This window comes from Sylvia atricapilla, chromosome 28 (genome assembly GCF_009819655.1).
Source record: "Sylvia atricapilla isolate bSylAtr1 chromosome 28, bSylAtr1.pri, whole genome shotgun sequence".
NCBI lineage: Eukaryota > Metazoa > Chordata > Aves > Passeriformes > Sylviidae > Sylvia > Sylvia atricapilla.
The window spans coordinates 3,545,352-3,568,952 of record NC_089167.1 but is presented as its reverse complement, the minus strand read 5'-3'; the positions used below and the strand labels follow the sequence as shown (position 1 = coordinate 3,568,952).

General features: G+C 51.0%; 1 protein-coding gene across 1 annotated transcript in view; it reads left to right on the top strand.

The window, feature by feature from the left end:
• Window positions 1-23,601, top strand: part of UNC5D (unc-5 netrin receptor D) — an 86,680-nt gene that overhangs the window by 15,717 nt on the left and 47,362 nt on the right. Inside the window, 1 exon segment of the mRNA XM_066337076.1 lies at window positions 18,256-18,474. Within this exon segment, the coding sequence (XP_066193173.1) occupies window positions 18,256-18,474 (219 nt within the window).

Sequence of the window (23,601 nt, the reverse complement as noted above, 5' to 3'; positions counted from 1 at the left end):
TTTGGAGTTTGATCAGGGATTGGGCAATGGGGTTGACACCTCTCTGACCTCGCTGGTCAAACTAGAAGCCCAGAAATTTGTCCTTCCTCCCCAAAGGAACGCACAGTTTTAAAAAAAAAAAAATTTTTTTTTTTTTTTTGTTTATGTTACGGTGCATAAAAACTCCAGGATGAAAATATAAACATCAAAAGGCTGAAAAATAAAAAATCAGGGCAGCCCCTGAGTGTGTTTGTGTCTGCTGAGGATGGGGCAGCGAGGGCCGAGCTCTGCTCCGGGGCTGGGACCCAACAGGAGCGAGGGTGGAGGTGAAATCCTGCTGGAGAAGCTCCAAACCGCCCTCTGCCAGCAGGGACGGGGCAGGAATTAGCTCAGGTCTGGCCGTGCTTCTGTCACCAAATCCCAGAGATTCCGCTCTGGCTGCTCCGCGTGCGGATTTGGGGATTCCAGGCTGGAATCCCTTTGGGGATTTGGGATCCCCCAATCCCCAGCAGCTGGTGCCGTGTCCCAGAGCCAGGACAGGTTTAATCTCCCATCTGGTGGCTGGAATTGCCACCTGCGGGCTCAGTCCAGCCTGGGGACAGCACGGGGACAGCGGCTGTGCCTGGAGAACAGAACTGGGGCTGGAGCTCCTTCCCTGGGGCTCCAGAACAGAACTGGGGCTGGAGCTCCTTCCCTGGGGGCTCCAGAACAGAACTGGGGCTGGAGCTCCTTCCCTGGGGGCTCCAGAACAGAACTGGGGCTGGAGCTCCTTCCCTGGGGCTCCAGGACACCCGGAGCAGCTGCTGGGCTGGGAGAGCTTTGGGATGCAGCCAGAGCACTCTGCTGCTGTGCCAGGCTGGGGGAAAGGGACCATTCCCAGTGATTCCCAGTGGGACAGGTGTGATTCCCAGTGTGCCATTCCCAGTGGCGCAGGTGTCATTTCCCTGGAGCACAAATTCAGTATCTGTGCCTTGGAGAGGAGCAGGCTGGAGGCTCCAGCTGGCAGAGGACAACTGCAGAAGACAGTGGGAATAGGATGTTTTTTATGGGACAGGAACTGCACAGGCAGTGGGGATAAGAAATCCTATCCCATAAAAAATATCCTTTCGGGAATAGGAACTGTAGAAGATGGGATAGGATTTTTTTCTGGGATAGGATTTTTTTCTGGGATATTTTTTTGGGATAGGAACTGCAGAAGGCAGTGGGGACAGGGTTTCTTTCTCGGGACAGGAACTTCAGAAGAGAGTTGGGATAGGATAATTTTTCTGGGCTGGGATATTTTTTCTGGGCTAGGAACCGCAGTTGTCTTTGGAACACAACAACAAAAAAAAAGGCAGGAATTGTGTGGCTAGTTTGGGAAATAATGGAAAGTTTCCCGGCTGCTGTTGGGTTCGTGGTGCGTTAGTTGGGCCCAGGAGAACAGCCACCACCTCCTGTGGTTGATTATGCAAATGTGGATAAATATGTGAATACCTATTCCAACTTTTTATCCTCTGCAATCTAATGTCTCCCCTGACACAATACTCTCAAATTATCTTCAGTGAGTAATGACTTGCATTTAGCATTTTACACCGAACTGTCATATAGATCATTTTCTGTAATACTTTACATAAATTAGGAATCCTCCCCCATGGAATGAGTGTGGCTGCCGCAGAGGTTTTTACAAGATTAAAAGTGCAAACAACACAATTCCGGCGTAATTTGGAACTCCGCGATTGGGAGCGAGGTGAGGGAACGTGGAGGTGACAGCAAATTACGGAGCCATCAGTCAAACCCCGCGGGGAGCCCTTTGGCTTCCCCAAAACGGGATTTGCTGCCTTTGGCGGGCCAGGCTGGGGGCCTGGGGTCATTATCCTGCTAATTGTCACCCTGGTAATTGTTATTCCTGGCTCGGAGTCATTATCCCGTTAATTGTTATCCTGTTTATTGGTATTCCATCCAGGCTCACCTGAGGCAGGGTTGGGGTCCCATGGGGTGCAGGGGATGATGCTGAAAGAGGGAGGGAGGGACGGAGGTTTGGGGTTCTGTGAGGATGATGATGAAGGAGGAGGGGAGAGAAGTTTGGGGTCCTGTGGGGTGCAGGGCATGATGATGAAGGTGGGGAGGGAGGTTTGGGTTTCCATGAGGATGATGATGATGAAGGAGAGGAGGCAGGTTTGGGGTTCCATGAGGATGATGATGAAGGAGAGGAAGCAGGTTTGGGTTTCCATGAGGATGATGATGATGATGATGAAGGAGAGGAGGCAGGTTTGGAGCTCCATGAAGATGATGATGATGAAGGAGAGGAATAAGGTTTGGGGTTCCATGATGACGATGATGAAGGAGGGGAGGCAGGTTTGGGCTTCCATGAGGGTGATGATGATGAAGGAGAGGAGGCAGTTTTGGAGCTCCATGAGGATGATGATGATGAAGGAGAGGAGGCAGGTTTGGGGTCCTGTGGGGCCCAGAGGATGATGATGCTGAAGGAAGAAGGCTGCAGGGGCTGGGCTGGGGTAACTGGGAGCTCCTTACTGGGCAAACTGGAGGTGTCTCCCCTGCAGCCGGTGTTTTCCCCCAGACCACCTCCATGTGGTTGGATCATCTGTTCCCTGCAGAGGGATTTTTGTTTCCTGTCGTTATTTCAGCAGCTTTGGGTGCTGGGCTCTTCCCTGCTGCTCGATTTCCCCGCCAGGATCCTCCTGCTGCCCAGCCCTGGAGGTTTTGGGACCATCCCAGCCCCATCTGGGATATTTTTGCCACCAGCAGCCCCAGAACTGCATTTTTCCAGGATTATTTCGTTGAAAATCTGTTTGGAGGGGGCCGGGAGCTTTTCCCTGGGCTGGGGGATGTCCAGCAGCCGTGGAAATCCCAGGATTAGGGATGATTTTTAGGGATGATTCTGCTGCTCTTCCCTCTTCTGGCCCCATTCCTTGTGCTGTGCTGGTGGATAAATTCCCTCAGAACCCCACCAGGAATTGCCACTCTGGAATTCCAGGTGGGATTTTGTGGTGTGTGATTCCAGGGGAAGGAGGGATTTAATCTGCCCTGACCCTCACCCCTGACAGACCCAAAATGCTGCTCCTCACCTTGGCCAACTCCAGCCTTTGGGATTCACATCCCAGCACTGGGACAAGGAATTCCAGCAGCCCTGGAAATCCCGGGATTAGGGGTGATTATTAGGGATGATTTTTAGGGATGATTTTGCTGCTCTCGCCTCTTTTGGCCCCGTTCCTTGCCCTGTCCTGGTGGATAAATCCCCCCACATAGCCCACCAGGAGTTGCTGCCTCCACCCTGGAATTCCAAGTGGGATTTTTCCCACTAAAATCTGTCAGGAGGCAGAAAAAAGAACCCCTTTACGTGTCTCACTTTGGCTCTGATGAATATTCAAGGCCACAGCTCCTGCCATCCCTGTCCCAGCAGGAGCAGAGTTTACTGCCACCAGCCCAGGTAATATTTCACATGGACAATGCCAGAGATATTCCATAAAAGGGGAATTTTAGGGAACAAACAAGGCCAGGCCATCCCAGCCCTCCCCAGGGCCGCCCTGCTTCACTTTCCCTGTTTATGTCGCTACGAAAGAAGAGATAATTTTTTTTATTTTGCTTTTAACAGGAGATAAAAAAGCACTGGCAGTGTGACTGCTGTCCAGGGGATGGGAAAAGGGACAATGACACGAGTTTTCAGGCAGCTCCAGGGCTTGGGATCGTGTGCTGCAGTGGGGACAAGGTGAATTTATCCTGGAATTGATTCCTCCCCCTGGAATAGCCCCCCGTTCCCCCAGCTCAGTTGGAATTTTATTGCATTTTGTTGTATTTTGTTGCATTTTATTAACCACAATCCTGACCCTGCAGCAGCTCCCACGGGGAGGGGAGAGCAGAGAGCAGAGCAAATCCTGCCCCAGGGGCTGCAGCTCCAACAAATTGGGGCTGTCGGGCAGGAATTGGGGTTGTCGGGCAGGATTTGATGTTTCCAGGCAGGAATTGGGGTTTGCAGGCTCAGGTCAGAGGCTGCAGAGCACAGGGACTTGGAGGAAATTCTGTTTTTTCTCAGGTTTGACTCCCCCAGCTCCTGACTCAGCCCCTGGAAAGAGCTCTGGGGCTGGGGGTGAGGTTACCCCACACAGCTGGGAGCCACCACCAGGCTCCTCTTTGGCTCCTTTCCATGGTTTTTTCCCTTCAAAAAGCACTTTTGTCACTCCCCAGACCACGCTCTGCCCGTCAGAGAGCTGTGCTCGAGTGACAATTCCCCTTCTCCAGCCAAAGAAAGTGCAGGCAGGGGTAAGGACGTGTCCATTCCCAACAAAACCGATTTAAAATGCAGAGTTTTCAAGAGGAACGGGGTGAAAAATGAGAGAGAGGAGATTTGTGGCTCAGTCACCCTTTGCCATCACAGTCACTCACAGGAGGAGCAGCCCATTGCTGCTTTAAAGCCCAGATTTGATCCTGGTTTGGGAGATTTTTATTGTAATTGATCTGGTTTGCATTGGAGGGGTTTTATTGTAATTACGTGCACTTTCTCTGCTCTCAGAAGCTGCAGCCAGGGACCAGCAGGGCCTCATTAAACATTGCTGAACAAGGTTTTTTCCCCTCATTTTGCCACTTCCCTGCTGCTCCTTTGATCCCTTTCCCCTCCAGGGCTCGGGGTGTTGTGTTGTGCATTTTTGAGGAAGCACGTGGGGAGTGCAAACTTCTCCTCAGAGCCTCCACAACCTTTAATTTCTGGCCAGCCTGGAGCCGGGCAGGGGCAGCTTCTCAAAGCCTTTTGGTCATGCAATTCCAGACAGGGAATCTTCCATCTCTGCTTGAAGCTCTTCCCTGGGCTGGGGGATGTCCAGCAGCCCTGGAAATCCCAGGATTAGGGGTAATTAGGGGTAATTAGGGATGATTCTGCTGCTATTCCCTCTTCTGGCCCCATTCCTTGTGCTGGTGGATAAATTCCCCCAGAACCCCACCAGGAATTGCCACCCTGGAATTCCAGGTAGGATTTTGTGGTGTTTGATTCCAGGGGAAGGAGGGATTTAATCTGCCCTGACACAAACCCCTGACAGACCCAAAATGCTGCTCCTCACCTCGGTCAACTCCAGCCTTTGGGATTCACATCCCAGCACCGGGGTGTGCCTGACAGGGAATTCTGCCTTGGCTGGGCTTTTTGGGGTTTTGTTCAGGGTTTATTTTAAGACTGGTTCCGAGTTCTCCAGGAATGAACCTCTGAGCAGAGAGTGCCTGGAAAACCCAACCTCTGAGCATCCTCTTCTCCTCTTGGCTTCATTTCATGGGCAGGTTTGACACCATTAAATATTCACCATCCCGTAGGTAAAAACCAGCTGGAGGTGGCCAGGAAGGAAAATCCTCTCAGCCCTGGCAGAGCCCCTCTCCTGCCCCAGCTGCTTCATCCACACACCACCATTTCGTGGGGATTTTATTTCCTTTTTTCTTTTTTCCCTCTCGATATTATTCTTAATTAGCCCTCCAAAACCGAGGCAGGATGTGTCTTTTGGGGCCCGGCTCCAGGCTAATGAACAGCACATTCACCAGACCCGGGGCCGTTATTGCGCTGCTGCCTCTCCCCTCAGGACGGGTTTGTGTAGTTAAAGACTGGCTAAAACCATAAAAAGGGTTTTGTTTTGAACTCCTGGAGCTTTCAGAGCCCCGTTAACGCCGGCACAGGAGCAGCAGGGAGTTTGGGCTGAGCCTGTGAGAGCAGTGCAGGGAGCTGTGCCTGCGCATCCATCCCCAGCACCCCGGGGTGCTCCATCCCAAAATAAAGAATTTCTTTATTTAAACACCAAATTAAAAGCCTGGGTGGCGTTTCAGCACTTTTTTTTTATCTATTTCTATCGCTGTTGACCAAAGCCCTGCCTGGTGGGGGATGAGGGTGGGCTGAGGGCTGGGCTCTGGCAAAGGTGAAATCCCCCAGGGCTGATTTATTCTCCTCCTGCCGGGGCTGGGGGTGCCCGGGGGGGACCCTGGGCTGGGTCTGGCTTTGCTGGGCTGGCTCAGGGACAGGGCTCGGGTTTGACACCCAGCCCAGAGCCAGAGCTGGGTCTGGATGTCCATAAACCCCAAAACCTGTTTGGGTCTGACTTATGACACAAAACTTCACAGCAGTGGGGAGCTGGCTGTGGTTTCTGTGATTGATTTCTGCGATTGATTCCCATGATTTCTGGTTTGTATTCAAATATTCAGTGTCCCCAAATGCCGGCTGAGAGCCCCCAGAGCGAGACCCTGCTGGGATTTGGTGAGGGCAGGCTCTGGGCTGGCCGTGGTTTCTGTGGTTTCTGTGGTTTTGGTTTGTTCTCAAAGATCCAACATCCCTAAATCCTGGCTGAGAGCCCCCAGAGCATGGCACTGCTGGGATTTGGGGTGGGCTGGCTGTGATTTCTGTGATTTCGTGATTTCTGTGGTTTCTCTGATTTCTGTGATTGAGTGATTTCTGTGGTTTCTGCTTTGTGCTCAAATACCCGACCCTGTGTCCCCAAATGCTGGCTGAGAGCCCCCAGAGCGTGGCCCTGCTGGGATTTGGGGTGGGCAGGCTCTGGGCTGGTCGTGGTTTCTGTGGTTTCTGAGATTTCTGAGATTGATTTCTGTGGTTTCTGTGATCTCTGGTTTGTTCTCAAAGACCTAACACCCCTAAATCCTGGCTGAGAGCCCCCGGAGTGTGGCCCTGCCGGGATTTGGGGTGGGCAGGCTCTGACCCATCGCTTCATTTGTGTTTGATGAGGTCCTGGTGGTGAATGGCGCCCTCGGGTTGTGCTTCTCACGGGAGGTGAGGGAGTTTTGTGATGAGGAAAATGACTTTAAAATGTCCCTAAATGCTGCCCTGATGAGGCCTGATGGTGTTAATCACATCCTTCTTTTCCAACCTCGAGTGTTTCAGTTCAGCCCAAGGTAACACCGCTCGTGAGCAAGAGCAAAGAATCTCATTTTCCCCCTGAACGAGCCTCTTCTGTACCTGTTGATTTCTCAAGATCCAGCATGAAAGATGTCTGGATGGAGTTTAAGTGGTTTTATATCTTCTGAAAAATCTATAAACCGCATGTTCAGCGCACGTGAGATCTGTCACTTCCCCGTTCCTTGATGCTCTCAGATCTTTCTAGCGAGCCTTTTTTTATGGAAATGCAGATTTTTATCTCCAATGTTGTTCATCTCCTCCTCGTTTCCAAATCAACCCTCGCCGTGATTTTGCCCATTTCCTGCGGCTCCTGATTTCACAAATTCCTGCTCAGGCCCCGCCGTTCCCTGCGAGACGAGATCAGAGCTGTCAGACTTGACAAATAAATCTCCAAGTGCTGGAACAAAAGGGCTGCGAGTCCCCGAGCAGGGGTTAATAACGCTGCCGGAGGATGACTCAGGCAGCAGGGGAGGAAGCAGTGATCTGATCATGCTGCAGATATGAAAAGGATATTGTTCACGGGGCACTGGAGCACGGCTCAGGGATAATTCCAGGTTCTTCCCGGAGCTTTTCGTGGTGGATGTGCAGAGCCGAGCCCGGCTGGGGCTGGTGGAGCACCTGAGGGGTTCTGCAGGGTCTGAGGGGACATCCCCGAGGTGCTGGGACATCCCTGCCACAGCTGGGGTGTGCTCAGAGGAGCAGTTTGAGGGGGAGAGGAGCAGGGTTCCATCCAGGGGCAGCTCTGGGATGGGGTAAAGGAGGGATGGATGGATGGGAGCAGCTCTTGGGATGAGTTCTCAGCTCCTGGGACACTCAGGGAGTGTCTGTGGGGATGATTCCTGCCCAGCAGCATGTCCCTGTCCAGGGCTCGGCCCCAGTGACATTCCCAGGGCTCTTTAGGATTGGTTTCCATCCAGGGGCAGCTCTGGGATGGGGTAAAGGAGAGATGGATGGATGGGAGCAGCTCTTGGGATGAGTTCTCAGCTCCTGGGACTGAGTCAGGCAGTCTGTGCTGCTGCTGATTCCTGCCCAGCCTGTCCCTGTCCAAGCAGTGACATTCCCAAGGCTCTTTAGGATCAGTTGTCGTTAGAAGTGAGATGAAACCCTCTCCACTTTGTTCTGCCTCAGAACAAAGCCCGAGGATGCCTTTGTCTCTGACAGGCTGTCTGAGCTGACGAGGAAGGGCTTTGTACATCATTAATAACAAATTGTCACGCTGTTGCTCCTCTCTGTTCTCCTCTCCCAACACGAAACACGGACCGTGTGCGGCTGCTGCGCCAGAGCTGCTCCCACCAGTGACACACCGCTGGGGGTTCCAGCCCCAGAGCAGGTTTTCCCCTTTGCTGGAGGAGTCTGTGTCCCTGAATTCCCTGGGATTGCGGTGTCTGTGCCGTGCTGAGCAGGGGATCCAGCCGGGAAGCTGCAGGGATTGGAGTTTTTCCAGCAGGGACACCTTGCAGGGAGCCTGTTCCACCAGAGCAGCTCCCCGGCTCTCTCAGGGCAGGCACAGGGAGGGTCCAGCTGTCCCTTGTCACAGGTCACTGTGACCTGGTCATTCCACCCTGTAAAACAACAGCTGAGCCGATTTTTGGGGTGGACCCGAGCACCTCGCCCAGGAAAGGTTGTCCAGGCCCTCGGTGGAGAGGAGTTTGTCAGCTGTGTGCAGACCCTGGGGTGCTGGTGCAGTGTTTGAGTAAGTGATAAACACCCCGCTTCGCATTGTGTTATCGTTAGCAGTCATTAATCATCCTTGTCATCTTCTTTCTCGTCATCTGAAATGTCCTTAATTCTTAATTAATTCTGAACCCAGCCCGGGTCAGGCTCTGTCGGGGCTGCCGGGGGCTCTGACACCCCCAGGGCTCCCCAGTGCCCTTCCCGGATGGACCAGGGTGGGAACGGGGCTCGGCACAAACTGCGGGTCAGGGATGGGCTTCGACCTCAGCGACTCTGTAACAGCAGCCTGAGAGCTGCTCCCGGCTGAACGGGAGCTAAACGGGAGTTAAACGGGAGTTAAACGGGAGCTAAACGGGAGCTTAAACAGGAGTTAAACGGGAGTTAAACGGGAGTTAAACGGGAGCTTAAACAGGAGCTTAAACAGGAGCTTAAACGGGAGCTTAAACGGGAGCTTAAACGGGAGCTGAACGGGAGTTAAACGGGAGCTTAAACGGGAGTTAAACGGGAGTTAAAGGGAGTTAAGCAGTCGCTTTAATGGGAGCTTAAACGGGAGCTGAATGGGAGTTAAGTGGGAGCTAAACCAGAGTTAAATGGGAGCTGAACAGGAGCTTAAACAGGATTTAAACTGGAGTTAAACGGGAGCCTAAATGGGACCTTAAACGAGAGATAAATGGGAGCTTTAACGGGGAGCTGAATGGGAGTTAAATGGGAGCTGAACAGGAGCTTAAATGGGAATTCAACTGGAGTTAAATGGGAGACAAATGGGAGTTAAATGGGAGTTAAATGGGAGGCTGGTCACTGCTGGCACCGCCCGGGAGTAATTTTTGGCTGCTCACACAGCACTAGGCAGGGAAAGGTTCCATCCAGGGTTTCGCTGGGGCTGGAGGAGCTGAGCCAGCCTCACTTGCAGGATTTTGGATAATATTCCCTCCTCCAGCCCCTCAGGAGCTGTGCTGGCGCTTCCCCAGGGGAGCAGCAGCAAACTGAGAATTGGGGTGTGAGTGCAGCAGGGTGTGAACATTCACCTGGGGGTGATGGAATCAGGGACAGGCTGCCTCATCCTCACCTCCATCCTCATCCTCACCTCCATCCTCATCCTCATCGGGCGCGGCTGGGCCGAGCTGCAGCCTCCAGAGGAGCTGGATCCTCACCCACTGCCCAGGCTGACATTTATCACACCCCATAAACCCCCCGTGTCCCGGCGCCGAGGAACTCAACTCAAAAATCGCATTCAGGCAGCTGGAAGGAGACTGATTTTAACGTCATACTCCGTAATTTTTGATGTGCTGTGGTGGGGGGAAAAAAAATGGGAGTGTTGAGGGATGTTATTGGTGTTTTTTGTTCTGAGAGCAGCTGGTGAGCTGTGGGAATGCAGAGGTGCCGCTCAGCCTCTTCCCCTGCCCTGTTAGGGACAAAAAAAATCAGATTTTGACCAGGTTTCCAGCCCTGGGTGTTATAAAACCTCCCAGCATTCAGTCCCAAGGTCTGGATTCTGTATTTCTGCATTCAGCCCGTGGGTTGCTGCCTCTCCAGCCATCAACCTCCACTTCCAAATTGGAATATTCCCGCTCCTAATGGCTGGAGAACGCCTGCAAATGGGTGCTTGTTCAACATAAAAATTACCAGCAATTTGAGGATAAGTCATGGAGGATGTAATGACTTGTATTACAAGGCTCGGGGAAATTGAAGTGTGAATTGGGATCTGAAGGGGCGGCTTTGTTCTCTGCCAGGAGTTCAGTCCTGAGCAGGACCTGAGGAAAATCGCTGCCCTCTCTTCCTCGGAGCTTTTCATCTGCTGCAAACGCTGCTCGGGGTCCTGGAGTTCCCTTTTCCCACGCAGGAAAGGAGAAATTGGGGGTTGTTAACTGAGCAATAGCAGGGGAAATTCTGATTTCATGGACAGGGAAGAAAAAAAAAAAAAGAAAAAAGAAAAGCAGAATTATTCCTTTAGAAATCAACCCAAAATCTCACCCTCAAAGTTTCCTCCAGTCTGAGGAGTAAAGGAGAGGTTCTCAGGATGCTGAGAGCACAAGGGGCCGGTGTTCCCTGACCCCACAGGCAGGAATTTTTCCCGTCAGCAAATGCTGGAGGTGCCAGAGCTGCTGTCACCTGGCGGCCCCTTGGTGGAGATTCTGTAGGATTTTGTAAAATTTGTTTAAAAATTCATCGTAAAAGCCTCGAGGAGATTCTATAAAGGATCAGAGGCTGCAATATGGGGTAAAATCGCTGGAAATCAGGCTGGGGATGGGGAAGGGCTTTGCTTGGAGGGAAGACTGGGTGAATTTTCCCAGGTGGGCCCATGGCAGCCTGAGGATTTCAGGGCAGGGAATGTGGCTGGGAAAAGAGGAACCTTTGGTGGTGGCAGCCCCCAGCTGGAAACCCACCGGCCTAAAAACGCCCTTCAGCGTGAGCAGCAGCACGGAGCAGGATGTGGAAAAAAAAAAAAAAAAAAAAAAAAGAGATCTCTCACAAAAGTGGCTTGTGATTCAGATGGAAAATGTCAGGTTTTGAAAATTATTAATCTTTGTGCGGCACAAAACCGTCAGCTGTAGGGGCGGCGGGTGTGGGAGGTTCCTGCGGGAGAGCGTTTCCAAACGGGGCTTTTTTGGGGGCTGTTTTTCTCTTTCCCTTTGTGTTTTTTTTTCTCAGGGGGGGTTTCTTTTGTTCCTTCCCCCACGGGGGGCTGAGTAAACAGGCAGCTGAAGCTGCCGGTGGGGACAGCAGCACGAGTGACAGGGGAGGGAGGTGACAGCAGAGTCAGGGGACTGTGATTCACTGCAGAGGGGGAATAATGGAGTAAAAACGGGTAAACAACCTCCTGCGGGGTGGTTTGGGGCAGATCTGGCACAGAAATGGGGTTGGGGTGAGGGGATGACTCAGGTGGCTCTGTCCTGCTCACCCCACTCACAGGGGCTCGGCACACTCGGGGGAAAACGGGGAAAGTTCCAGAAAAGGTCCCTGGGGTGGCTGTGAGGGTCTGGGGGGAATTGGGCGTGGGCAGAGAGGATTTCTGTCCCTGCCAAACCAGGGCAGCTCCTGGGGCTGCCTTTGCTCTCCCATTCCATGGGGGATCTCTCTGCTCCCATGGCTTTATCCAGTTTCCCTTTTATTCTGGCATCTCTCTGCTCTCACTGATTTATCCAAAGTTTTCCCATTCCATCTGGGATATCTCTGCTTCTATCACTTTATCCAAAGTTTCCCTTTTATTCTAGGATCTCTCTGCTCCCATCCCTTTATCCAACGTTTCCCTTTTATTCTGGGATCTCTCTGCTCCCATGGCTTTGTCCAAAGTTTCCCATTCTGTGGGGGATCTCGCTGCTCCCATTGATTTATCCAAAGTTTCCCTTTTTATTCTGGGATATCTCTGCTCCCATCCCTGTATCCAAAGTTTTCTGGTTGGAAAGGGAAGAGTGGAAGGAGAACTGCAAACTATTTCCATATCCAAACAATTAACTCTGAGATCTGATGGTGTCCCAGTGCAGGAAAGAGCCGATGTAAATCGGGTCTGCAGCAATGTTATTTACCAATACCCTTCACTGATTAATTGGAATTGCATGGAGGTCGTTTCAGGAAATATTTGTAGCCGAATACCCTGAAAAAGCAGAAAATGAGCAGCCAGAAGAGGCTGGGTGTGTTCACTGCTCCAGTGCCCAGCTCCCCCTCCTGGGTCTGCTGCCTTCAGCTGCTGCAAACACAACGTTAAAACATTCCTTAAATGTCACTTGTTGCTGTGATGGAATTCACAGAGAGAGCTAAAAAATCTGTGGCTCAGTGTCTCTGCAAGTGCAGAAAACATCAATTGATTGGATGTGTCCTGTTGTAAGGGACACTTCAAAAACTGGACAGAAATCCCAAATCTGTTTTGCGAGGAAAAAAAAAATACAAAATTTTACATCCCAAACTTTATTGTTTAACTGCAGCTAAAGTTTGTTTCCCCAATCACAACGAAATAAAATTTCAGGATATGAAAACTCATCGTTCAATTCAATTTGTGTGAAGGGCAGCGAGGACTGGAAACTCCTGCAAACACAGGGACTGGGAAATCTTGGAGCTCCAAACCTTCTCCTCTAAACTCCGGTTTAAATTGAGCACTGCACGTTGGAATTGCCCATTAATACTTAATGGACCCCATTTTCTCAGAGTCACCTGGAGGAGCAGAAGGAGCTGCAGGTTCCTCAGGCCGGCTTTAACGAGCTCAGCAGGGATTTCAGGGATATCAGGCTCCGGTGTTGAGAGCTGCACTCTGATGTCTTACTCGGCCACCGAGTGTCCCTAAATTGTCATTTCATCATTTATTGTTGCCGTGGTCTCTCAGCACTGGAGTGAAGCCCCGGGTTTGGAGCCTGGTTTCTCACTCAGCCTGTCTGGAATGAAGCTGAATTTGTCTCCGAGCTCCTCTTGTGGGTTTGTTGTTTTTTTTGGGTTTGTTGGTTGTTTTTTTTTTTTTTTTTTTTCTTTTCTTTTTCCAAATGAGCATTTCCATATCGTTGTCTCAGTAATTAAGATTAACTGAACCCGGATCTCATCAGAGAGACGACTCTGGGAACTCGGCAGGGATCCACATTAGCAGGTGAAACATGAAATTTGGAGTAGGAGAGGAGTTAATTTGGGGAGTCCGCTCCTTGCCTCGCTCATCCATTGGGATGGAAAACTCCGGGAAGTTTGGCAGCACTGGGAGGGGTTTGAGGTTTGAATCCAGCCTGGGAGGGGGTCGGGGTGAACCCCCAGCCTCTCTGCTGGGCCATAAATGGGATTTTATTGGGACAGAAATGCTCCACTCAGGGTTCCCTGGCTGGGATTGCTGAGGGCAGCAGGTCACAGAGAGGCAGAGCAGTGTCCCCAGGAGGACAGGGCTGGCACTGGGGACACTGCGGGGCTGGGGACACTGCAGGGCTGGGGACACTGTGAGGCTGGCACTGGGGACACTGCAGGGCTGGGGACACTGCAGGGGTGGCACTTTGGGCGCTGAGAGCCTGTGCTGGAGCTGCTGGGGGGTCCCTGGGGAATGGAATCTGCTCTTCTCTCTGCTCCTGGATGTCCCGTGGCAGGGATCAGGGGTCTGATCCATCCCAGGCTGTGCTGGGGAGTCCCTGAGGGATGGAACCTCCTGCTCCCTCTCCTGGATCCCCCCGGCAGGGATCACAGCCCCAGAGCCATCCCTGGCTCTCATGTCCTCGGTGCCTTTAGAGAAGGAGATGAAATGACCCCGAGGGGCAGCGCCTTCTGTGCGGGACCGGCTCTGCCCTGACCCGGGGCTGTGCGGGAGGGGAAACTCCTTCTGTCCGGGAATTGTCCCGGAGCTGTTCATGGATTGTCCCGGAGCTGTTCATGGATTGTCCCGGAGCTGTCTATGGATTGTCCCGGAGCTGTCCATGGACTGTCCCGGAGCTGTTCAGGGTTTGTCCCGGAGCTGCCCATGGATTGTCCCGGAGCTGCCCATGGATTGTCCCGGAGCTGTTCAGGGATTCTCCCGGAGCTGCCCATGGATTGTCCCGGAGCTGCTGGGCCATTCCAAGCCCTTAGTTTTCCATTCCCAGGCTGTGGTTTCCCCCTGGCAGAGGCTGAGGTGGGAGTTTGATGCCCAGCGAGGCTGATCCTCCTCACACACCCCGTGCTGAGACACTGTGAGTTACAGATCCCTATGCTCGGGATGCTGCAGGATCCTGTTTCCCTTTAAAGATTTATCGTGCTTGCATATTGCTCAAAGAAAAAAACCAACAAAAACAAACCCAAAAACCTAGAAGTTAAATAAATGTATGAAAGATTCTTCAAGTTTGTAACCCAGTTAATATTTAATAAATGTAATGGATCATTTTTATAAATCAGTGTAGCTGGGATATAAATAAATTGCGGACGCAGAAGGGATTACAGTGGGATGCACATTCATCTCAGTGGCACAGGAAGGGGCAGCAATGTTTGTTTTATCAACAAATTAATCCTGCCTGGGGAAAATGAACGCCCTCCCCTCCTGCAACCGGGGACTGGACATTCCCTTGATAAATTCCATGGAATTGGGAATGTTCATGGAATGGTTCTGACAGAGGCAGAGGAGGATGAAGGCTGGAATTTGTGGGTGAAGGTGGGATGGGTTAAACTTCCTTCTCTTTTATAGGAGTGAAGGTTTTATAGGAATGAAGGTGTGAGGGTCACAGGGATTGAGCAAGGACTGGGAGCTTTGGGAAGAAAGAAATGAGGATTGGGGAAATGACCTCACTGCTGGATAGAGGGACAGCTCTGTGTGTGACAGCACAGCCACCTCCTGGTCCTGGTGCCACCAGGGCCTCTTTGGTGACACTGGGGCAAAACCCCTCTTTTTTAAGATATTTTTTAAGATAAGTTGTCCACACTGCTGCAGTCATTGCCCTTTTTTTGTTTGTTTTTTTGGTTGTCTGGGTTGATTTTTATTGCAATTATTTATATTGGTTTGTGTATTGAATTTGCTGGTCATAACTTTATAGATTTTTTTACAGACAGGGAGAAGTTTTGTTGTGGTGTTTTTAAGGGGAGTTGCGATCTGTGGTTTCGGATTTACGGCATTTTCTAAAAAGGGGTTAAAAGGAGTTTTTGCGTTTGGAAATAGCTCGTAGACTTAGTCTACAAGAGGTCTTTTAGCTGTTTTTTTGGATCGTTTTAGGGTAATTTTTGACTCTGCCATTCCCACCCCTTTCTGAGCCTCCCAAAAACCCCACTCTGCGTGGGGGCCGGGGTCATCTGATTAGGCAAATGTAGGCAAATCTCACTGAGCTGCTTTTCTGACTGAATAATGACTAAAATTCATCCTGGAAACCGTGCCAGGCATGAGGAAATTCTCTATTCTGGAACAGGCTTTTTTATTTTTCCGTGCCCTAATTTCCCTGGCAAGCTGAGCACGCCTGGGAAAGGTGCTGGAATTTATTCGGTGCTGGAAGAAATCGTGAGTGCAAGGGGTTAAAATCCAGCAGGGATCAGCGCTGTGGGATTCACAGAAAGGGAGGATGAGGAATATTTGGAATATTGGTCATCTCCAGTTGTGTTTCTGCTCCTGAGCTGTCCAAAGGTGGGGTTGGGATGTTCCCAGCTGGGAAAAGAGGGTTTTTCCTTCTGGGTTGGGGCAGAAAAAACATCCAAAGCAACAACAAATAACCCAGAGCTGCTCCATGGTTTATAAATTCTGGGAATTTGGGAAAAGGAAGCAAAGCGGGGAGGAATTCCTGAGCCGGACAAGAAGGTTGGAGGGAACTGGGAGAAGTTTGATGTGGGAATGGCTCCTGTGTCCCTGCAGCAGGAATTGCCCCAAAAATCAGTGAAAACCCCAAACCCTAGAGCAGGCAGAGAGGGAAAACCCCAAACCCCGGGCAGAGAGGGGAAAGGGTTCCTTCTGATCCCAGAGCTGCTGGATCAGAGAGGGAAATTCTGCCCCGTTTGGGACTTCAGGAGTTTTGTTTTTCTGGTAGCACAAAGTGTAAAAAAAGTTGTGTTTGGGGCACTTGGGAAAAGTCTCTGCATAATTTATTGCCAGATTTATTTGGATTTATCATGAGCTTTTTGGGGCACTTTAACTTCTGGATCGGGTTTTTGGGTTTTTTTTAAATGCAGAAAGAATAATGCCGCTCACTTCAAATAATTCCTAATTTGAAAAAAAAAAAAGTTCAGGCCTCATAGTTTTTCCCTGGTTTAAGATCTCATTTTAACATCTAAATTATCCTAATCAGTTTTGAAATACTGACTCATCCCTGCCTGCTGCTGTCTAGGTCTCCTAATGCGTTCTGACAACAGCAGTGTGTTTATTGCAGAGAAGAATTTAATGTTTGTTCCTAACTTTTTTTTTTCCCCCTCTCCTTTCTTTTTCATTTCTATTATTGTCATAAAAAGATTTAAAGTCCCTTTTGGCCTCTCGTGCAGAGCATAAAACACAAAACCCCTTCCTGAAAGGTAATTTTCCAGGGATGAAAACCACGGGAATTGTGTGTCAGGCTTTCCTCTTCTGTCATTTACTGCTGCTACAAAACAGGTTTTTGGTGTAGCTCTGAAGGGCCTGAATCCCAAAAACTGACGTGGAAAACCTCAGGGATTTGCAGTCAGCCCCTGGGAAAGTTCCAGCAGCTTTTAGGGGAGTGTGAATTTGAGTTCAGGCACAGTAAAGGTGATCATAAGGGGAAAGGGGCATTGAGGTAAAATCCTGAATATTGAGGGCACTTTAGGAGCTGTTCCTGCAGGTAAATGGAGGAAATGTTATTTATTTGGGAATTTGTGCTGATTCCTCCTGGAGCAGGAATGTGCTGCAAGGAGGGATCCAGGCAATTCCATTTGTGAAACACAGAAACACTTGTAAAATACAGAAATTCTGTAAAATACAAAATACAGAAATATGTGGCTGTGAGGGTTTGGGGAACCATTCTTGCTTTTCTTTGCTGGGACCTTGGCTGGTTGGTTTGTCAAAGGAAAACGCTGAAGGGAAAAGATGCACCTGGATTGGGGCATGGGAGAGGTTTCCATCGGGAATGAGCCACTCCCAGCCCCCAAATCCCCCTGACACCCCAAAAAACCCCCGACCACACACTCCAGGCACAGCCTGCCTGGAGAAATCCGCCCTGGATTTCAGTGGGGCTGGGATTTCCCCCTCTGAGCTGTGCCCTAAATAGCAAATTGAGTGGAATAACTCGGGGTCACCCAGAGTTCTCCAGCTGGGGGATCCTCAGGGATTCTGCTACTCCCCCTCCACTCCAGACCTCGATGGGAGCCTGGGATTTCCCAGCCTCTCCAAAATCTCATGACTTGTTTTTGTTATTCCCTCGAAAACTGGGATTCCGTCAATCCTGCAGGGACGCAGCGTGGCTGAGGATTGACAAGATGGAAATTGGCACCAACGCTGGGGAGTAAAACTCCGAGAGTTGTGATGATGTCTTATAAAGCGCCCAGAGAAGGGGATGAAAGCTCCGAGCTCGTTTGAAGGTGGCAGAGATTTCCCAGCACACACAGAGCTCCTTGGGTTTAACAGAAAAAAAACAACCTTCTCCTTATTCCGTCAGCTCCTTCCAGGGTCTCGTTTTCCTTCTCAGCACCACAACTTCCCTCTCATCTGCCTTAATTCCAGTTCTCTGGGTTCAGGGCCCTGGTGCCCTCCGTGTTCTCCCTCTGATCCCTCTCCCTTCATCCTCTCGGGTTATCCCCATCTCTGATCATCCGGCAGAAATCAATCCCCTCTCGCTCCCGTTTGTCACTTTCCTCTGAACTGCTGCCAAAAAACCGACCAAGGGCTCAGATAAATTCCAGCATTGCCGGAGATCAGTGGGAATTTCCTGGGTTTGGCAGCAGCCAGGAGGGTTTGCCTGGGTGGGAATTGTTCTAAAGGCAAACAAAGCCTCTGCAATTCAGGGATTGAGGGGCCTGGGCTCATCCTCTGCTGAAGGAATGCCCCCACAGCTCTGAGAGGATGTGTAGGAGTGGAGAAAACTTCTCCATTTGCACCCTGCAGCTTCTGGAGCCTCAGTTCTCCACCTGTGGGGCAGCTTTGGTGGCTTTGCTGCAGACTTGTGGCAGTTTGGCAGCTTTTACCCTTCAATAATTAGATTTTTTTTTTCTCTGTCTGTGTGTGTCCTTGCAGAGCCCAACCCAGCAGCTCTGCAGGCGCTCCCAGAGTAAAACCCAAATAAAACCCAAATAAAACTCAAACTTGATTTTCCACTCCAGCAACGAGGCGGTAAAGCAACGTGAAAAAGGTGATTTTTTTTTTTTCTGTGTTTGCCTTGCAGGAAATGAGAACAGCGAGGCCCTGCCCGAGTCCCTCCCCTCGGCCCCGGGGACGCTGCCCCATTTCCTGGAGGAGCCCGACGATTCCTACATCATCAAGAGCAACCCCATCGTGCTGCGGTGCCGCGCCGCGCCCGCCATGCAGATCTTCTTCAAGTGCAACGGCGAGTGGGTGCACCAGAACGAGCACGTGTCCCACGAGAGCCTGGACCACAGCACGGGTGAGGCCCCCGCTGCTCCCGGGGATCCCAGCGGGAATCTCAGGATGAATCTCAGGGGAATCCCATCAGAAATCCCATAGGGAATCCCAATGGGAAACTCAGAGAGAATCTCATCAGGAGTCTTAGTGGGAATCCCAGCGGGAAACCCAGCAGGAATCCTAGTGGGAATCCCATTAGGAATTCCAGGGGAAATCCCATAGGAATCCCAGTAGGAATCCCAAGGGGGATCCCATTAGGAATCCCATCAGGAATCCCACAGGAGTCCCAGGGGGGATCTCATCGGGAATCCCAGCAGGAATCCCATCAAGATTCCCATCAGGAATCCTATCAGGAATCCCAGGGGAAATCCCACAGGAATCCCAGGGGGGATCCCAGCGCTGGCCCCTCCAGGGGCTCTGCAGAGACCTGGGATTCCTCTATTTCCATTGGAGCAGGAGGTAGAAATAAGGAAACTCCAGGCTTTATGGGATTTTTGTTGGGTTGGACCTCAGGGTTTGCCCCCAGCCCCAGTTTTTATGGGGTTTTTTTTGGGTTGGACCCTGGGGTTGGCCTCCAGCCAGGGCAGGAATTGGGGTGGGAAGAACCCCAGCAGGAGAAACCCAGAGTGTCCAGTGCGTGCGGGAGAGAAGAAGGGAGAGATTTGGAATAGAAGATGTTATCAGCTCCAGGCAGAGCCGGTGGCATTCCTCATTGAGCTGATGAGGGTTGCAGACCAGTTTAATGCTTGGGCTCCACAATTCTGGTTGTTTTTCCTCCTCCCCTCTCCCCTCCCAGCATTGCTAGGCAACCCCCAGCCTTGGCAGCAGCGCTCTGTGTACAACACCTTCTCCAGCAACACAAGAAATTCCTTTTTTTAGAGGCAAAAAATGCCATTTAAAAAGAAGTTGCACCTCCTAAAGTAGTTCTTGGCATTCTTCTGAAGTGACACATTCTGAAGAAGTTTCGTATTAAAGGTTTTTTTTTTTTTTTTTTTTTTGGTAAATGCTAATCTGAATGAATTTTAATTTCTGCAGTTACCTTTTCAGAAATAATTTAATAGGCGTAACCTTTACTTCCGAAGGCACTGCCGAATCAGTATGGGAGAAATGTCGTCCCTAAAAGCTTTCCTTCCATATGGTCCCAGAAAAACCTCTCCGTGAGTGCTGCAATTATGATTCCTGAGCTTTGGGTTAATAACAGAACAAACGAGGTGGGCTTTAAACGACACCGGTAACGTTGAGGTTTGGCAAGAGAGAGCAGAGCAAGAGAGACCATGGGATGGTTTGAGTTGGGAGAAAATTCCTCTGGTTCAAGGGGCAGCTCCCCTGGCCACAGAAGGATCGGATTTAGCCCAGGAATGGGGCTGCCCCAAAGGTCTGGACCCAAAACCCGCCATGGTTCAGGTAGGGGAGTGCCTGGGTGTTCCAGAACATTCCTCAGGGCACAGAAATGCACAGAGAGGCAGCCCAGAAGGGGAATTCTCTCACCACGATCCCTACCCACAGCCAGGGATTCGTGTGGAACTCTCCTCAGCCCTCAGGGAGCAGCAGCTGTTGGGATTTTGGGGGGTTTTTGGCATGGATGGGCAGTGCCCTCATTGCTGGAGTCCAGGGTCTGCTGCCCTGGGGGTTCCAGCTGGGAAAAACTGCTCTGGGATTTGTGCCAAAAATGGGGATTTGGGTTAAAGGGGGTTCTGGGCCTCCCTGCACTGAGAGGGTCTGACCCTCTCCATCCTCCCTCGGCATGTGTGGGGTCAGAGCCCCCGGAGGGTGTGGAGAAGTGGTGAAAGGCAGCGAGCAGAGCCCAGGCTGGAGGGGATTTGGTGCTGGTGGAGGGGATTTAGGGCCACTAGAGGGGATTTGGTGCCAATGGAGGGGGTTTGCTGCTGGTGGAGGGATTTGGTGCTGGTGGAGGGGATTTGGTGCCACTGGAGGGGATTTGGTGCTGGTGGAGGGATTTGGGGCCCAGGGGCTCCTGGCAGAGGGGCTGCAGTGGCACTCGGGGTGTCCCAAGGCAGGGACTCCTCTCGGGTGAGCTCTGTCACCCTGGTGGGCACAGAGCCCAGATTTTCATTATTCTGGTTTTATAGGAGGGGAACAAACCCCTCAGGGCAGGCCGGGAGTGTCTGTGAGGAGCAGCAGCAGGGCTGGGAGGGCTTTTTGCAGGTTTTGATGTCTGGAAGTGTCCCCGTGCTGTCTGTGCTGCCCTGCCTCTGCTCTTCCTGTTTATTCCCAATCCTGGCAGAGCAGGGACTTGGTTCTCTCGGTGCTCTGCCTCACGGAGGGGATGAGCTGGTGGATGCTGCCAGCATCTCGATCAGAGCGTGCTAATTAGGGGCTGATTAATTTCCCGCACACTCCAGAACTCACCCGGCTGTCTCAGGCCGGGGCTCAGCACAGGCTCTGCCCCTCTCAGAGACTTTCTTTGTCTGATAACTGAAAGGATTACAGCAATAACCGCTGTCAGTGGTTTTTTTTCCTCATTTAAACAAATAAAGCTGACAAATGCCGGAGTTCTCCGCAGCTCCGTCGTGTTTAGTACACGGAGAGCAATTATTCATCTGCTGCCAGCGCCGGGGCTGAGCGGCTCGAGCATCCAGCGGAGCCCATTAGCATTTCGGTGCCAGCACTTGATATTCTGCACGGCCCTACTGGAAAACAAAAGATGATGGTTCTAATTTGCGCGATAATTTAAAGGGTTGGGCTGGCGGCGCTAATCGGAATTATCGGAGGCGCAGGTAAAATGTCACTGAGGTTTATGAGGTGCCTGGTTTGATTCACCCAGCGTCCAGGAAGGATTTTTCCCGGCGTTTCCCGAGGCACAGAGCAGAGCTGGATGTGTCCGAGGTGAAATCCGGGGCTGATAAATGGAGAGTGTTCCTCTCCTCCCTGTGGGTTTGCTTTCTTGTTCCTTAAACAAATGGAAATAGCTGCACTTTCTCCATAAACAAACAGAACTTCCCCCAAAGACCCCGAGTCCTCCGGAGGTCCCGTCCAGCCCCAACAATTCCGACATTCTGCAGGTTTTGGATGCGTTTATTCTGTCTATGGGTGATCTGGGAGACCTTTAAGAGGGCCTGAATTCCTTCCTGGCCCATTCTCAAAACGCTGAACCGCAGCTTTCCCCAGCCCGTGTTGCTCTTTGTTTGCCACATTAACTACGGGCTGATTTATAGATTAATTAAACGCCGTGTCAATGAGAGGAAGAGCCGGGCTGGAGAATATTCCACCTTAATAAATCTGGAGCTGTAAATGCCTGGATTCACCGACGCCTGCTCAGAAATTTGCAGCCCCCAGGAGCCAAGAAACAGCTTCAGCTTCTCCAAAATTCATCATCAAGTGACGACTTTTTTGTGTGTGTTTGGTATCAGAATCCTGTCGATGTGAGCAGGGGCCGTGCTGGGGCAGCTCCCACCTCTCTGTGTCTCTCTGCTGCTTCCCGAAATCCGGCTCTGGATAACCCAGGCAGGGTTTTCCTGCTCCTGGTGGGAAATGGAGCCCAAACCCTCAGCCAGGGCAGCTCTGCTGTGTCCCCAGCGCTCCCACCCTCTCTGAGGGAACTCACTGCATCTTCTCCCACCCCAAACCTGCACAGATCACTCTGCCAAACCTTCTAACGCCAGAATCCCGGGATTTCTGGCTGCCGGAGCAGGGATGGTTTGGTTCAGGGGCTGCGTTTTCCTGGCAGGGCCTCTGGCAGAGCTTTTGTTCCTCGGGGTTTGTTGTCACCGTGTCAGGAAACAAAGGGAGGTTTTTGTAAACAGTTTTGTTCAAAACGGCGTCAACACGGGAGAAAACAAAATGCAAATAAAAGCAGCCAGGAAAGCCGTGTTTGTTTGTTGCAGGGGGAATAAATATTTGAGGGGCTGAAGGGATGGTGGAGACAACTTAGGGGAGCTGTCAAGGGTTTGTCCCTGTCTTTGCGTTTCGTTGTAAGCCAGGCTTAATGAAAAGAAGCAAAAATCCCCTTTTCCTGCTGCTGGAAAAGCGTCAAATATTCTGTATTTTTGTCGAGGATTTAAAGCTTGTCTGAGCTTCCCTTTTTGGAGCATCCCCCGTGAACCCCGTCCCTCCTCCTGCCGGAGCAGTGCAGTGACTCTGAGCAGCGCCTGCCCAGCTGTTAATGATGCCTGAGATTAAGTGGAAGCCAATTTTTATGGAGTTCAGGTTGAGAATCCTTGCTGCTTTATAAACTCCACAGGCATGAAATACGGCGAGATTGGGTTTGCCTCCATTTCCAGCGGAGGGGAAATAACTGCCTGGGGACTGTGCTGGGGGAGAGGGGAGGAGGAGAGAGGCAGGAATGTTTCCTGGTTTCGTTTCATGTTTTTCTGACTCTTCCAAACGGTTACCAGCTCCAGGTTTGGGTTGGATTTCCTCTCCCAAGGCTGTCATGCTGAGGTGGCTGCAGGTCTGGGGAATGTCCCCGGGGTGCCACAGGAAAGGTGTGGGAGGGTTCTGGAGGTCTGGAATTCACCTCCGGGCACTGCCTGGGGGAAACTCCTGGTCTGAGGGGCTGGAGGTGCTCAGCTCCCCACATGCTGGAGGGGGCTTGCAAGGGCAGGGAGATGTTGTTTAAAGACATTTTTAGAGGTTGTTTAAAGATATTTTTAGATGTTGTTTAAAGACATTTTTACTGTACTTGATTGAATTCCAGACAAACAGTATTGATGATTGATAGAGAGACGGGAAGACAGATTCAATGGCCAGAATTCGATTTTACTCAAATTTTCCTTATATACCATTTCAGGAAGGTTAATAATTTTCTGCTGCAATAATCAGGTTAAGGATCATACAGACAACTCACACGTTTTACAACATCTTTTCCTTGCAGAAGTTTGATCAAATCTCTTCTCTTCCTGTAAACAGGTTTAATCCCATCCCCTGTAATCTTCAGAGTTGTGTTTGCTCCTGGTTGTCAAACCAGCCAGGCCAATTCAGGCTGTTTTCCTCTCTGTCCTGTGCATTCCCACAAAACAGCCGGGTGAAGGAGGCACCAGAGATGAGGGTTCTGAGGGAGAAGGTGCAGAGATCACCCTGGGGATAATCCCTGGAACTCAGAGCATTTTACAGAATTTAATTAGTGCCAAGACAATATTGTGGCAGTAATTACGGCTCTGCCCTGATTGAGAGGGGCATTGTTGGGGAC